Source organism: Cyclospora cayetanensis, unplaced genomic scaffold (assembly GCF_002999335.1).
Source record: "Cyclospora cayetanensis isolate NF1_C8 unplaced genomic scaffold, CcayRef3 CcayRef3_contig_61, whole genome shotgun sequence".
NCBI classification, from domain to species: Eukaryota; Apicomplexa; class Conoidasida; order Eucoccidiorida; family Eimeriidae; genus Cyclospora; species Cyclospora cayetanensis.
This window is the reverse complement of record NW_020312602.1, coordinates 1-13,198: the sequence shown is the minus strand read 5'-3', so window position 1 is coordinate 13,198 and position 13,198 is coordinate 1. Positions and strand designations below refer to the sequence as shown.

General features: G+C 51.9%; 2 protein-coding genes across 2 annotated transcripts; one reads left to right on the top strand and one right to left on the bottom strand.

Moving 5' to 3' along the window:
* Positions 1-7,579: 7,579 nt before the first annotated feature.
* On the bottom strand, positions 7,580-8,789 carry LOC34621363 (coiled-coil domain-containing protein 25). Its single transcript, XM_026335209.1, has 3 exons — positions 8,765-8,789; positions 8,356-8,499; positions 7,580-8,052 (listed from the first exon to the last, which is right to left on the bottom strand). The coding sequence occupies exons 1-3, from the start codon at positions 8,787-8,789 to the stop codon at positions 7,580-7,582; spliced, it is 642 nt and encodes a 213-aa protein (XP_026190994.1).
* A 3,932-nt stretch (positions 8,790-12,721) lies between these two features.
* LOC113146799 (testis-specific gene A8 protein-like) lies at positions 12,722-13,162 on the top strand (the record flags this gene model as incomplete). The annotated part of the gene is made up of 1 exon (XM_026335210.1): positions 12,722-13,162. A coding segment is annotated over exon 1 (441 nt), but the record flags the coding sequence as incomplete, so codon positions are not given.
* Between the last annotated feature and the right edge of the window lie 36 nt (positions 13,163-13,198).

The following is a 13,198-nucleotide window of genomic DNA, read 5'->3' as shown; positions in this document are numbered from 1 at the left end:
ACTGATCGTTGTATATGGTGGCCAGAGGATGCCTTGACTGCTGCAAGAAGCCGTTGGTTCTTCCCAGGTGCCCCACGTCGTGTGCCAGAGCAGCAAGACTCAGACAGAAGGTCCCCATATCCTCACTGCAGACAAACACGCTGCTCATATCTGGCTACTCCGGGTATATAACAAGAAAGGGTTACTACAACAGTGGAAAGCTCGGGAGAGCCAAGCACAGCAGTCGCCGACACTTGCGCTTCACGCCCACTTACTTGTTCATTGTAGACGCACAACACGGAATATGCAAGTGATGGGAAAAGTCATATAGCGAGAACTCACTTAGTGGAGTCAAGGTGAAGCTTGGTGCTAAGCACCATCGCAGCGTGGGCTACCTGGACAGCGTGCGTCGCTGTGTGGTATGGAATGTCTGGATCATAGCGGGACTGAAGCAACATACAGGCGCTCACCAAAACCCGTTCACTACCCTATACCCCGATCATCTGTAGATTGCCTTTTAAACCATTTGCACGTCGGGAGTGTGGGTGTACTGAGCAGCGTGTTCCTATGTGCGAATACACCCCTGAATACCCGCTGGAGTACTCTGACATAGGCTATGCTTAGGGACAAGATATTGAAGGTGCGTGTCTGCATGCACTTGGGCTTGCACAACCAAGCGCTTCGTGTAGGTACCTCTATTTGCTGCAAAAGGCGTAGAATTGGCGTAACACCGCACTCCAAGAGCTGCACGAAAGGGCGCAGCAAAAGCCATCCGACGCGCTGCAGCATACCCTGATGATTCTGAGCGAGAGTCAGGATGTCCGTATCCCATTCAAGGCCAACTCCTCGGAAGCAATCCGGTAGGCACATGGACCCCTGAGGTAATTGAAACAGTTGACGTGCATCAGATATCAGCTGCCAAAGTGCACGCAGTCTCAAATTAGCAGATGGAGTCAGCCTAAGAGCTTCCCACAGATATTGGGTCTATGACAAGTTTGAGCGCCACAAATGTATTCTTAGTGGAGACTCGCACATGACACACAAGTCGTTAACATTCTAAAAAAAGTACTTCCTGTGTTCGAATTGTAGATACATAGTTTAGCCACACGTGTGCTGGGACGATTCATGAACCGAACTCTTTAAGCACATGAATTTACATTAAAAAAAAACCAATTAGCATTCCGCCGTAGACGCTGTATAATGCAGTAAAAACCAGTTGCAAGTTGTTTTGGAAAGCAATCACGTCTTATATTACTGCGCTATATTTTGCAAGGTTCTCCCTTACCAGGCTGCCGCTGGCAAGCTGCTGTGGCCCCTGAGAGACCCTGCATCCCGTCAGTTCACCAGATGCCTGCCTAAACTTTGTAAAGGCTCCTCCAAGTTCTTTTAGAGGTGCCATTTGGATTTCCATCATGTTATCTACAATATTAAGCTTCTGCTCTCCTCCCGCTGATTTGCTCCGGGCGCAACTCGAGTGCCTTCTCGACTGGCAACGGCTGAGGATACAGATGGACCTCACCAGAGACGTCAGGTCTGGAGGTGAAGGAATACCTTCCTGTACACCGGCCACCAACGCTGCTTCTATATCGCCCTGTGTCCTTGTGTGGACCTCAGGCAGAGAAGGGTGAGGCTCAGAGAGACACGGCGCGTGGCTGAGAAGCCTCGTGCCTTCGGCGCTGGTTTCCTTGAGAAGTTTGCTGCCCCCTTCCCCAGCAGCTGCAGATGCAGCAGCAGCAAACGAGGGAGAGTCAGCGCGCGACAAAGGTAGCATCACAATTCCTTCAGACGGCAATCTGTACAAATCTGAGCCGCTACAACGCGCGCTGCTGGTCATGGACCCCAGCAACTTCTGCCAAGGGCCATCCTCCAGCAAGCAGCTGCTGTATACGATCTCTCTACTGCTAGGGACTCGAGGACATATTTTCGCGAAGGATGCAGATGTTTCCGCGAATGAGGTGTCAGGGCTCCCTGACATATCCTCACGTAACGAAGAACCCCGCAAGCGAATTGCCGAGAGCCAGCGCTGGCCGGCGGCCTGAAAAGATACACTCAGTGGAGCACACAAGGAGGCGCATAAACGGCAGCATGCACAACCAACCACCCGCCCCACTTCCTATTACCGCGTGTTCCTGTGCTTAGGGGAAAGGGAAATATGCTTGTGGCATTTGGTAGCTGTCTGGTGGACACAAGTGGGTAAGACGTTTGGGCCTGCAAGTACCCGTGACACTGTGAAGCTGTGATCTAAAGGCGCCTTGTTAAGGCCCACGATTTTAGTGTGAAAAACACTCCTCTAGAGTAGAGGATAGAGAGGCATAAACAGGCGCGAAGGGCTTCGAGAATGCACATGTTTGGCGATAAGTGCATATATACGTGTGCCGGCTTTGTGTCCATGGATCCAGGACTATCACCGGCTCACCGTATCCATAAGGGATTGCATTATCCTGGAAGAGTAGAGGTCATCTGTCTCAGACAAGGTTGTGCTAAGTCTGAAGAAACAGGCGCCGATCACATCCTCATAAAGCTCCCACCCACGAATCCTGAGGCTGCATTAAAAAAAAATGTCTTATAGATTTCTGGGAGAGACGTACTCCACAAGGGCAGCTTGCAGCTGTACAAAGAGGCCCTCGCATACGTAGGGAGCTGCCTTTTCTGCCGAAGCAACCCTTGTCTGCAGCACCCAAACAAACCAGAAACTTATATGCTCTTAATAAGGCATCCACAGACGCCGTCGTTCTTTGTATATTTCTGTGTCAGCCTAATCCCATTTACTCATCCGTCCATATTAACTCCTTTCGCCCGCTCTTTATGCTGAATCATTATCCTGCTGCTAGAAGAAGCTGGTTATATTTGTCAATAGACCTTTATTTGCTGCTCAGCCTACAGCTGTCAACAGCTGCAATGCTGTGCGAGCCAACTGCTGCAAGTGCTCCACCGCAGTAGCGTTCGATGGAATCTTGGTGTGCAAGGACCATCCAGGCTTTTCTTCAAAGTGCCTGTTGACTGCCTGCGAGGCAAACGAATTGGCAGCACAGTGTATTACAGTACTAACTAATCCTTGTTCCTTGCGCAAAGCAGTAAATGCATCTTTGGATGCAACATGTGATCAACCAGCCAGTGTGTCTACCTCCTGTTACTATTTGAGGTGCTGCTCCTGCTGGTGCTGGTGCTGTTGAAGCTTTGTGGCTACAGCTACAGCACTGCTGCACTATAAAGAAAAGAGGGTGTGTATATATGCCTGCCTGAAATGTTGAAAACTCGGCACGTTGCTCCGCCTCGCACACATATCTATTAGCGAACCCGCAGCCCCAGACAACGGCGTAGATAAGGAAGGCCATATACCTGCAAGGAAGAGAAGGGTGCGCAATGCTTTGTATGTCCGTCTACACAGAAAGGTGCAGGGGTCAAAGGCGAGCTGTCATCCTGAAAAAGGAATGAGACAGCAGCCGCTGATTTTCGGGGATGGACTGACGTATATTCGACTGAGAAGCTGTGATCTAAAATGATGTTCAAAAAGACGCTTGTTGCCACCGTGAGAGTTGGAAATACGACATAAAAAGGCCATGACCATGCTAAGCTGCAGCAACAGCATACATAAAAGTGAAGCAGAGATAGGCACAAAGCGATGAAACATGAATACGCAGCAGACACTACACCAGACAAAACTAGCTTTCAGAAGGAGAAGAAAACCCTTCATGTAGCACCAAAAGCACTAGCATTTAAAGCACCAGTAAAATCACAAGCAGCAGAAGCAGTTAGACGTGCAAAATTAGCAGGGAGCTTACAAAATTGGACAGCAGAAGTCCGTGAGGGAGTAGACAGCGATGATCGAGAGGGTCATAAGGAGCAGTGTAACAAATGAGCTAATGATAAAAGACTCGGCGCCTTTGCCTATCGCGGTGCTATGTATGTGCGTCGGCTGGGAGGAGGCCTCCGTGACTTCTCTGGAAGCATTTTTTTTCTCCTGTGGCATGCTGCTTGCAGAGGCAATCCGCTCTTTGGCAGAATCGAGGACTCCGGCTACAGGAACAAGAGGAGTAGTAATCCCAACATTTGGGGCGCTGCTGGAAAGACTAGACTGAACAAGTGGCCCTTCTTGTACCAAAGCCGAAGTATATGCCAGTTGCGAAGTTGGAAGAATTTCCACTCCTTCTGCAGCCGAATTTGGCGCTGCAAGCGCCTCAACTGAGGCGTACCGCAGCTGCTGTTTTTGGCCCACTAAGTAAGATCCCAAATAAAAGTACACCCAAGCCAGGGCAAGCAACAGCGTCTGAATGCAACAGCAACACATGCACGCACCGAATGCCTCTGCACGTATGCACTGATCCCAACATACCCTAACTTCCATAGTAGGCCGGAAAGATAACCCCCACGCCGCTTCACTTTCCACTTGGCCGGCCGTTCCCGATTGCCCTGCCCAATATGCGCACAGGCGCCGGTGTAGACCCTCAAAGGCCCGCAGAAAACGTTAGTTTTCTCGCCGTTTATGCGTGTGCTTGCCACCAGGGGTCACGCATGCGCACGGCCGAAGCAGCTGTGCAAGAGGCTTAGTTCGGGCCACCTCTTGAAACCCTACAAGCGATAAAGGGAGGAAAATACGAGGTTAGCGCGCCTGGGCACGATGATCCAGAGCAGTGGACTCGGCCGCTATTTATAAAGGCCGACAAGACGCAAGGGTGTGTCCAGACGTACCAGGGCAACGAAGACGAGTGTGAGGCGGAGCACTGATTTACCACCGATTCTCAGCTTCTTACGGAATAAAACGATGCAGGCATGAATCGTCCACGCACCAATGAGGGTTCCACACCCAACAGAAAACGAAAAGGACAACTCTTCTGAGACCCTTAAAATGGACAGGACTTTGCCGTACACGGGCCACAGAGACGAGAGTACGATGAGGAACAGAAATGACACACAAACGGAGGGGGCCTTGCGCCGAATCAGGCGGCTCACACGAAACTGTTCCTCTAACTTTGGGTCTTTAAAGGTTAAAAGGCACATGCCATATGAAGATAAAGAAGCCACCCCCGACCCCGTCGCAATCAGGCCAGATTGGCCGGCGCCCAAGGCTGCAGCAGAAAGCAAAAAGCAGCAGTCTCCATTTCAGTACACTGGAGCAAATTGATAAGATATCGAAGGCAGCTTTAAAGGCATCGGGACCAGCCCTTGTTCAAAAAAGGCCTTGCACACATCAGCACATGGCCAGGGGCCCTTCAGACCCCCGAGGGGCATCTGTAATACTGCAGCACCCACTACTGTGCAGTGCAAATAGAGCAGACAGGAGCAACAAGCCAAGGCAGAAGAAAGAAAGGTGGCGAATCTGATTAGATAGGAGTGGATCCCTGTGCTTACACTTGCAACTGTGTGGAGCTGAGTGCTTCTGGAAGAGCGCTGGGAGGTGCACGCTTAGTCGTCCCCTCCTAACTCCCCTTCCGTTTGTGGCATTCCGGCCACCCAGCGAGACACTTTCTACCAGCTTAGTGCCAACATGGAATTCCCCGCTGCGTTTTAACTTATCGAACGAACGGGCAGGCGCTGTGATAGTGGGATGACTCGAGGGAGTGTCATCCACGTCCGCCCACGCTGAGTCATTCCCGGAAAGCAGTCTATGAGCAGATGCATACGTGAAGTCTTTGCTTCTTGCGAATCCGCGATTGCTTCGGTAAGGCGCACACGGGCCTCTGATGCTTGGGGAGTTTCTGGAGCACGAGGGAGCCACAGACGCAATGACGTAAGAAGAGTCCTCAGAGCCAGCCCTGCATGCGGCCGCGCGTTCGGTCACCCTAGGCGCAGCAATCGGAGAGCTCCAGCTGGGAAAGGGCCCTTGAAGACATTCACGGGCGTCCACGGGGACCCGTGCCATGATCGCAAATCAAAGCATCCTAAGAGGCGCGCAGCTTAGTCTTTTGTTTCCCTCTTGAGCCACTTACACCGATCGTGCAGGTGCCTACGTTGCAGCCAACGCCGAAACTTCGGGGAGCGATGCCGCGGCAGCAGCTGACGTCGCTAAGGAACGGTTGCCCTGGCCGACGATGAGGAGGAAGCGGGACCCCAGGATCGAAGCAAAAATCCTGGAGCCTTCCACGGGCCACGGGGATTTTCACTAGGACAGTCGCTGGAAAGAAGGAGAAACTGGGTAGAACCAAAGTAGAAATCGGTCGGAGTCGGAGCCAGCGCCGTTTAGAGCCCACAGACAGCTAGTCGATTCGCGGAGGCTCGCGATCAGGGGAAGGGCCGTTTCGCTACCTTCACAAAATATGGGGCAAAGTTGCCAACACCATTGACGTTGAAATGGAGAAAGAATTTAGGGCAGCAAAAAGTGTTGAATATCGCTAACCTCTCGCAGTTCCCGCTGCCGTCCTGGGCGCTCCCGGTCCCTCGGGAGCGCAGGGGGCTAGGAGCCCCAGGTATCATCAGCCTATTCACCTTAAAAGCGGCAATTTAAAATAGAGAGCATACGTTACGTCCTCAATTGCCACCACAATAGAAGCAAAGGTGCTAAGAACTGGTGCAAAAGAGAGAACCTGATTCGGGGCGCTCTCTAACCGGAATAAACATATGGCCAGCCATCGATTCTCCGGCGGCTACGTAGACAATTCCACGCAGAATCTACCAAAGCCCAAGAATAAACGCTTTTATCTAGCTCATGAAAGCAACCTTTAGCCCTTAACAGGTGGAGCGAATCGTTGGCTACATACAAAACGGGAGTGAGCCAGTGGTACAGGCTTTGATCACGAGGAAAGCACTAGGTATCCCTCACACAGAAAATGTAATCATACTTTGGATCCTCTCCTTTTACTCTACGTGCTCATGTGTCCCCGCAAAAACGGCGCAGTTAATACAGAAACGCTGCGCTTACACTCCCGACACATCCTCATATGACGCCACACTGTGGCTGCAAACAGGCGTTACTATTTGCCTAGTCCCTATGTCTTTGAGCTGTTAATGACACGTCACTTCGGATCCCCGATTTCTAGTGCAATATTGAGGCTCCGACGCGGCGGGCTTGCACACGTAACACGGCAATAGTCAGGGCCAGGCTTCCCCTTGAAGACGGCCCATCGGCCGCTCTCACGCGGTCGTTGACACATTGAATAATACCCTTATTACATAACGAACCAACTCGCGACCACTGTTATTTTTGGATTCTGATGCTATTAGTTGACATTTTGCATTGGGCAACAAACCACACAGCAGACTAGCCACCCTTTTTCGAAGTCAAAATGCATCCCGTGGATGTCTGCCTAAACTACGTACCACTTCAGTAAACCTCAGCGCAAGAAGCTTAAGCGTGCAACAAATTAGACCTGCTGAATGAGATCGGGATTAGTGGAGGATGGCAGAAGTGACATTAACTCTGGGGTCCTTTGCAGTCTACCGCTGCGCCGCGAGAGCAAACATGCCCTCACAAGCATTCTAAGGCAAAAGCTCATCCATGAACCAGCAATACAAAACCGCCGATTCGGACGACGTCTGAGAAACAAAATAAGAAAAAGACCCCTTTCCCATGTGGGCTTAACCAGACGCTTCGGCCCTTCTGCCCCTTGACTGGGCAGGGCAGACACGCATGCGCGCTCTTACAGGCACGAGGAGGGATGAAGGTTTAAAGGAAGTCCTCTTCAATCTGACGGCAACTGTCAATAGTGCCGTCTCCTTTATACTCTGCGACGGGTTTTGGGTTCTGCAGGGCTTGATATGTTTTGAGTTCCATTTCCAACTGCCGTTCTTTCTTTCTTTGTTCTTCCTGCAGCTTCTGTTGTTGCAGCTGCGCTTTCATTTCATTTCGTTCACGCCTGTCCCTTTCTGCTTTCTTTTCTTTGAGATCGAAATTCGCTTCTTTCTTGGTCTTTTCGAGCCTCTTGATCATGTCCTTGTCCTTTTTCACATTGTGCACATACTTCACCTTTGACTGTTGCTTGAAGCCCACCTGCCCGGTATCCATGCTGGCCGTTTTCTTCAAATTTGGCGCTGAAGTGTACACAATCGTTACTTCTGATTGCTTGCAGCCCTCGATGGAGTTGTGTTTCGTCAACTGGCATGCCTCCTCCACCACCTCGGGCGGTATCCTCTCGTAGTCTGCGATACCAAACACAGTTCGCGCAAACACCCGAAAGGATTATTTATCCAGCTTACATGCAAAGCAAAATAATAAAGCAAAGGCTACACCGGAGAAACCACCAGGTATGGACATCTGCAGGCATACTCAAGGGGTTAGGGCTTCAAGGGAACAATCCGCTGGGGGCACCGGACGGCTGCTTGCTGCGACTGGTTCGTCTCCAGCACTGCCCCCTCACTGCCCACTCAGCCTAGTAAGATCGTAGTTATTACCGCTGAAGGAGGTAGAGCTTAATTTGCTAAAAATACTACTGAAATCCGCACCAGTTTGTCCGAATGGCATTCTCACGTATACGTGAGCGCTCGAGAGTTCGCTGACGTGGAACCACACATCTTCAGGAAAGGCATAGGCAATCAGATCCTCATTTTCATATTTGTCTCGCCCCATGTAGATCTCATAGCCTGGAGCTGCATATAACAGCAGGATCACGGTCAAAGCCCTTATCCCGCTAATTTCCAGCTGTCCTGATTTTTCCGAACATTAACCATGAGGATTATAGGAATGCATGAACCCGAGTTCAAAAGAGCCGAAATGAAATTTCTAATTCATGCACAATGCGAGAGTCAGGGCTGAGGCCACAAAGCAAGTTACGGATGCAGGAGGGAAGGCAGTCCGACCGCTGTGAGGTTCTGGATTGGCAACCATTTTTGTGGACACGCGCTCGACACTTACTGGAGCACTGGTATGTGAACACCATTTTCAGCGTCTTCTCTTCAAGAAAAGTGGCACTTTAGTTGAAAGGCCAGTGCTCTTCCCTTCGTCTGTAATTTGCACACCGCGTGACCCCTCCACAAGCTACCCGGACGCACCAGAAAAAGCGCCAGTCACGCGAAGCCCTTGCGTCTAGCGATGTAAGGGCCTTGATTTACGTAATATTGGTGCCTTTGCTGATTTGGGGTTTGTTCGCCCCTATCCCGGGTTCGCTTCACACCACCAAGCTCAAAACACTAGAGCGGGGGAGGGGCAAGAGCAACAGGACAACATGAAGGGCATCTGAAGCCTATCTGCAGTAGGAAGTATGCCAAAGTCCGCCTGTAAACGAATAAAAACTCGTGAGGAGCGAGGAAGGGTAAACAGAGGATACGACTCGACAGCGCTCTGACAACAGAACAAATAAAAGGGAGAAGGCATCCACAATGAAAGTGTGGCGCTTCCTATCAAATTGCAGATGCCAATTTAAAGTAAATAAATGGAGTTAACACTGCTCATAAGCTGACAAATGAACGCTTCCCCTGCTGGGGACCCCTGGGGGCCCATGGGGGCCCTCTAAAATCCCTCTGAAAGGCCTTGTGCCTTGTTTGAGAGCACCAGAGCAGTAAAGCTTCGTTTGTTTTAATCAGTCATAACTTCTGAATAAATGCGTGCATGCTCTACTATTTGAGGTTCTCCAATACGTATGAACTAGGAACGCATTCGTGGAGCGCAGCCCGCATCCGTCGGCCATAGATCACGCAGTGCTGTTACCACCGCAATCAAGTTGGTCTGTCCAGTGGAGGCAGGACTGCACTTACTTCCTTTACATCGAGCTTCTTTAGTTTTCCTGCATCCAGAGAGTGAATTAGAGCCGACGAAGTGGGCCCCTTAGGCACGTCCGCGGCGTTTCGTCCGACTCGGTAGGAGACCTCCGCAAGTAGAAGCGTAAATCCGATTCATTACAAACTTAGGGGAGAGTAGTTAAGTAAAATCTGAATAGCTTCTCTTTCCCCTGCATGCTTTCCTCATGGTACCGACAGAAGGGTAGAGGGAAAGCTAGGATACGCCTAGCTCCACGCTCTATGCATTCCCGGCATTCACAGCTAGTTGCATATCACACCTAGCGCGTGCACTCACACTTTTGTGTCGTGTTGTTTCGAGCTTGCTCTACGTCTTGAATATGAGATGTACTGACAGGCACAGCAAAGAGCCAATTTGGTACGAATAGTCAAGTGACAGGTGTAGTAGAACGTGCCTATCTGGAACTTGGCCCACTACATTCGCCTTGTAACCCCAACAGAGAGACGCATAAGGGGCGCCCTGATAGGGATGCTTGTCGCGGTATCCCCGTAGGTTTTAAAGCAATTGTCTGTACACTGCAACTCTGCGGTTTCCCCCCCCTTTTCTCGGCTGTAGTCGTTCCGGTGTTTCCCTGCCTTAGCATCCTAGCACATTAAAGGAATCAAACGCTACATATGCGAGCTGTATACTGCTGCAGCCATGTTTACTGAAAAGTCGCTAAGTAGTGATCAATTGGCTGGGGTGTGCGAAGGTGCCAGGCTACTGGCACCCCCTCTCCAATGCACTATTACATCGGCATGCATCAATACTTCTAAAGAGAGCTATGGAGGCCTAGACTATAAATAAAAACGCCGCCTTAGAGACCGTTACTGGTGCAGGGTTAGCATCAGAGTAGGGTCAGCTCCACACGATAAAAAATTTGGCTGCATGTCTGGACTGTGCTTTAAATGGCGATGCACATCCAGGTGCGGATAGTTTGAGGGGTAAGAGGGCTCGACAGAGGCCTCCCTACTTGTTCACGCAGGCCTCATGTCAGAGCTCTGTGTGATGAAGTTATGGAAAAGGGGCTCGATGGGATTTACTAGGCCCCCACCCACCCCACGCGAATACAAAGTTATGTAGGTTGCTCCTGAGGCGTCATTCCAAAAGATATGACCTGCATGGAAGCACTGCACCACGCTGATGGCTTTTTAGATTGTTCCGTGTTTGCCTTCTCGCTTCGGAAGCCACGAATTCGCTGAAAGTAGCATGGCCTATCGCTTCTGCTGCAGCTGCTGAAGCCCTTCCCCCAACTGGTGCACATTTATGCGGCCCACGGTGGCAGGTGTATCTACATGCCCTTTGGATGATTGCAGTACGTGCAGTCGTAAAGCTTGTCGGGAGCTCTGCATCCTAGGAACTTGCAAATTGCGCCGAGCGACGGTTCCCATGAATCTAGAAGACCACTCTGGGCAGCGCACCAGCAACGTCTGCGGACCGTGTGAGGCATATAAAATCCTCTGCACATTACGTGGCCTAACAGAGAGAACTCCAGCAAGAACTACGGCGGCTGCCTTTCACGCCACCGAAGGGCACAGCACAGGCTCGCGTAAAATAGCTTTGTTTCTTTTGTTGCCAACGGCGAATAGGCACTTTCCATTGCGAGGCAACACTGGATCTAAGGTAAAGGAGGCTCTTTATCCTGCTAGACTCCTACGGGCAAGCGGAGCCGTATGTGCAGCGTGCGGACTGTGGCCGAGCCGCTTGACAAGCAGCAGTGAGCCATACCCATGCATAGGGCCTAACAGCTGCACTGTGTAGGGCCAAGGCCCTTGTAGCGGAGGCAGCCCTCTCTAGCGCCTTTGCGCGCAATGGAAAGAAATTTCCCTCTAAGTAGGAAGGGATTGGATCCTACGGTGAGACGCCGAGAGGCCGAAGGAGCAGGAAGGCGCACCGAGACAAAAGATCACCAGACATCGAGGTGGCAACGTTTGTAGGGAGAAAATGGACTCCCTCCCTCAACGGCTCACCCGCAGGGCACCACCATCACTTTCTCCATATTCGAAAAAGGGCAACCCTTCTAAAGTGGGCAGTGAGTCGTACCTTGCAGCTGAAAATGAACGTCTCCATGGAAGCACACGCAGGCGCAGGCAGGCACGCTCATGCACACACACATACATACACACCGCCAGCGCCCACTCCATTCCAGGTTTTGGAGGGCTTCGCAAAAAAGCCTCTCGAGCACTCTGATAACAGTCAGTGCAGCGTGCCGCTGCCTTCGAGGGCCTCTCCTTGTCCGCGATGCTTGACTGCCTTGTTGAACGCGGGCATCGGAAGCCGCAATAGAGGGGATGATACTGCAAATGGCCCTAAGGGTCGTAACGCTGCAGCACGGAGCCTCCTTCCAATCATGGAGATAAGAGGAGGACAGCAGCACAAGCCGGACGAAAGTACTGCCAAGTACCCCGGCATCCGGATGTGCTCTTGTGGCGTCCAAGATGGACGCCCCGCTACTGAAAAACTGCAGCTCAGTCTTGCAGCAACGCTTCGAGGTCGATATCGTCCACACTAGGAGGAGCAGCAGCAGGTGCACCAGATCCGAATGGCGATGCCTTCTGCTGCACGCACTTGTCCAGCGACCGCCTCTGCTGCTGCGCGTATGTGCAAGCAGCCTTCCTCGGAAACGCCGCTGTTGCTCCATGCGCAGGCACCAAACGCCCTTGCGAGAAACTTACCCCAAGCCCCTCCTCTACGGGGGCACCCACGTCCCCGCCTGCCCTTTCGTCCTTAACAGCGCTTCCCAGATCCAATAAAGCGTGTGCTGCCACACTACCAGCGGCTGCTGTCACCGGACGCCCTGAGGGGGCTTGCACTCCTACCACGAGCCTTGCTTCCTCGCCCAATTCCGGATACCCCGACGAATAGTCCACCCGCTGATCGACCTCCTCGTAGGACGCTCCTCCTGCAACAGACGCTGTTCGTCCCGCAGCAGCAGCACGCGCTACTGCAGCACGAGGCACTGCTTCTCCATAGACACCTGCTGTACAAGCCACTGATGGCCGTTCCATCTGAACTGCAGAGCAGACGAACGCCTGCTCACTTACGCCTTCAGACACTCCGGCTGCAATAGGGACACCCCAGTCGTCGTCGAAGTCTATGTCATCTACAGGCCTTCCATCTCCTTCTTGCACTAAGCCCACAGGAAGCGCTGCTGCTGCCGCTGGCGGTGTGGCTGCTGCACGTTGGGAGGCTGCAAATTGCACTAGTGCAGGTGTTGCTGCAGCACCTGCAACTGAGACTGCATCTGATGCTGCAGATCCACCCCAGTCGTCGTCGAAGTCTATGTCATCTACAGGCCTTCCATCTCCTTCTTGCACTGAGGCCACAGGAAGAGTTGCTGCTACTGCCGCTGGCGGTGTGGCTGCTGCACGTTGGGAGGCTACAGATTGCACTAGTGCAGGTGTGGCTGCAGCACCTGCAACTGAGACTGCACCTGATGCTCCAGATCCACCCCAGTCGTCGTCGAAGTCTATGTCATCTACAGGCCTTCCATCTCCTTCTTGCACTGAGGCCACAGGAAGTGCTGCTGCTACTGCCGCTGGCGGTGTGGCTGCTGCACGTTGGGAGGCTACA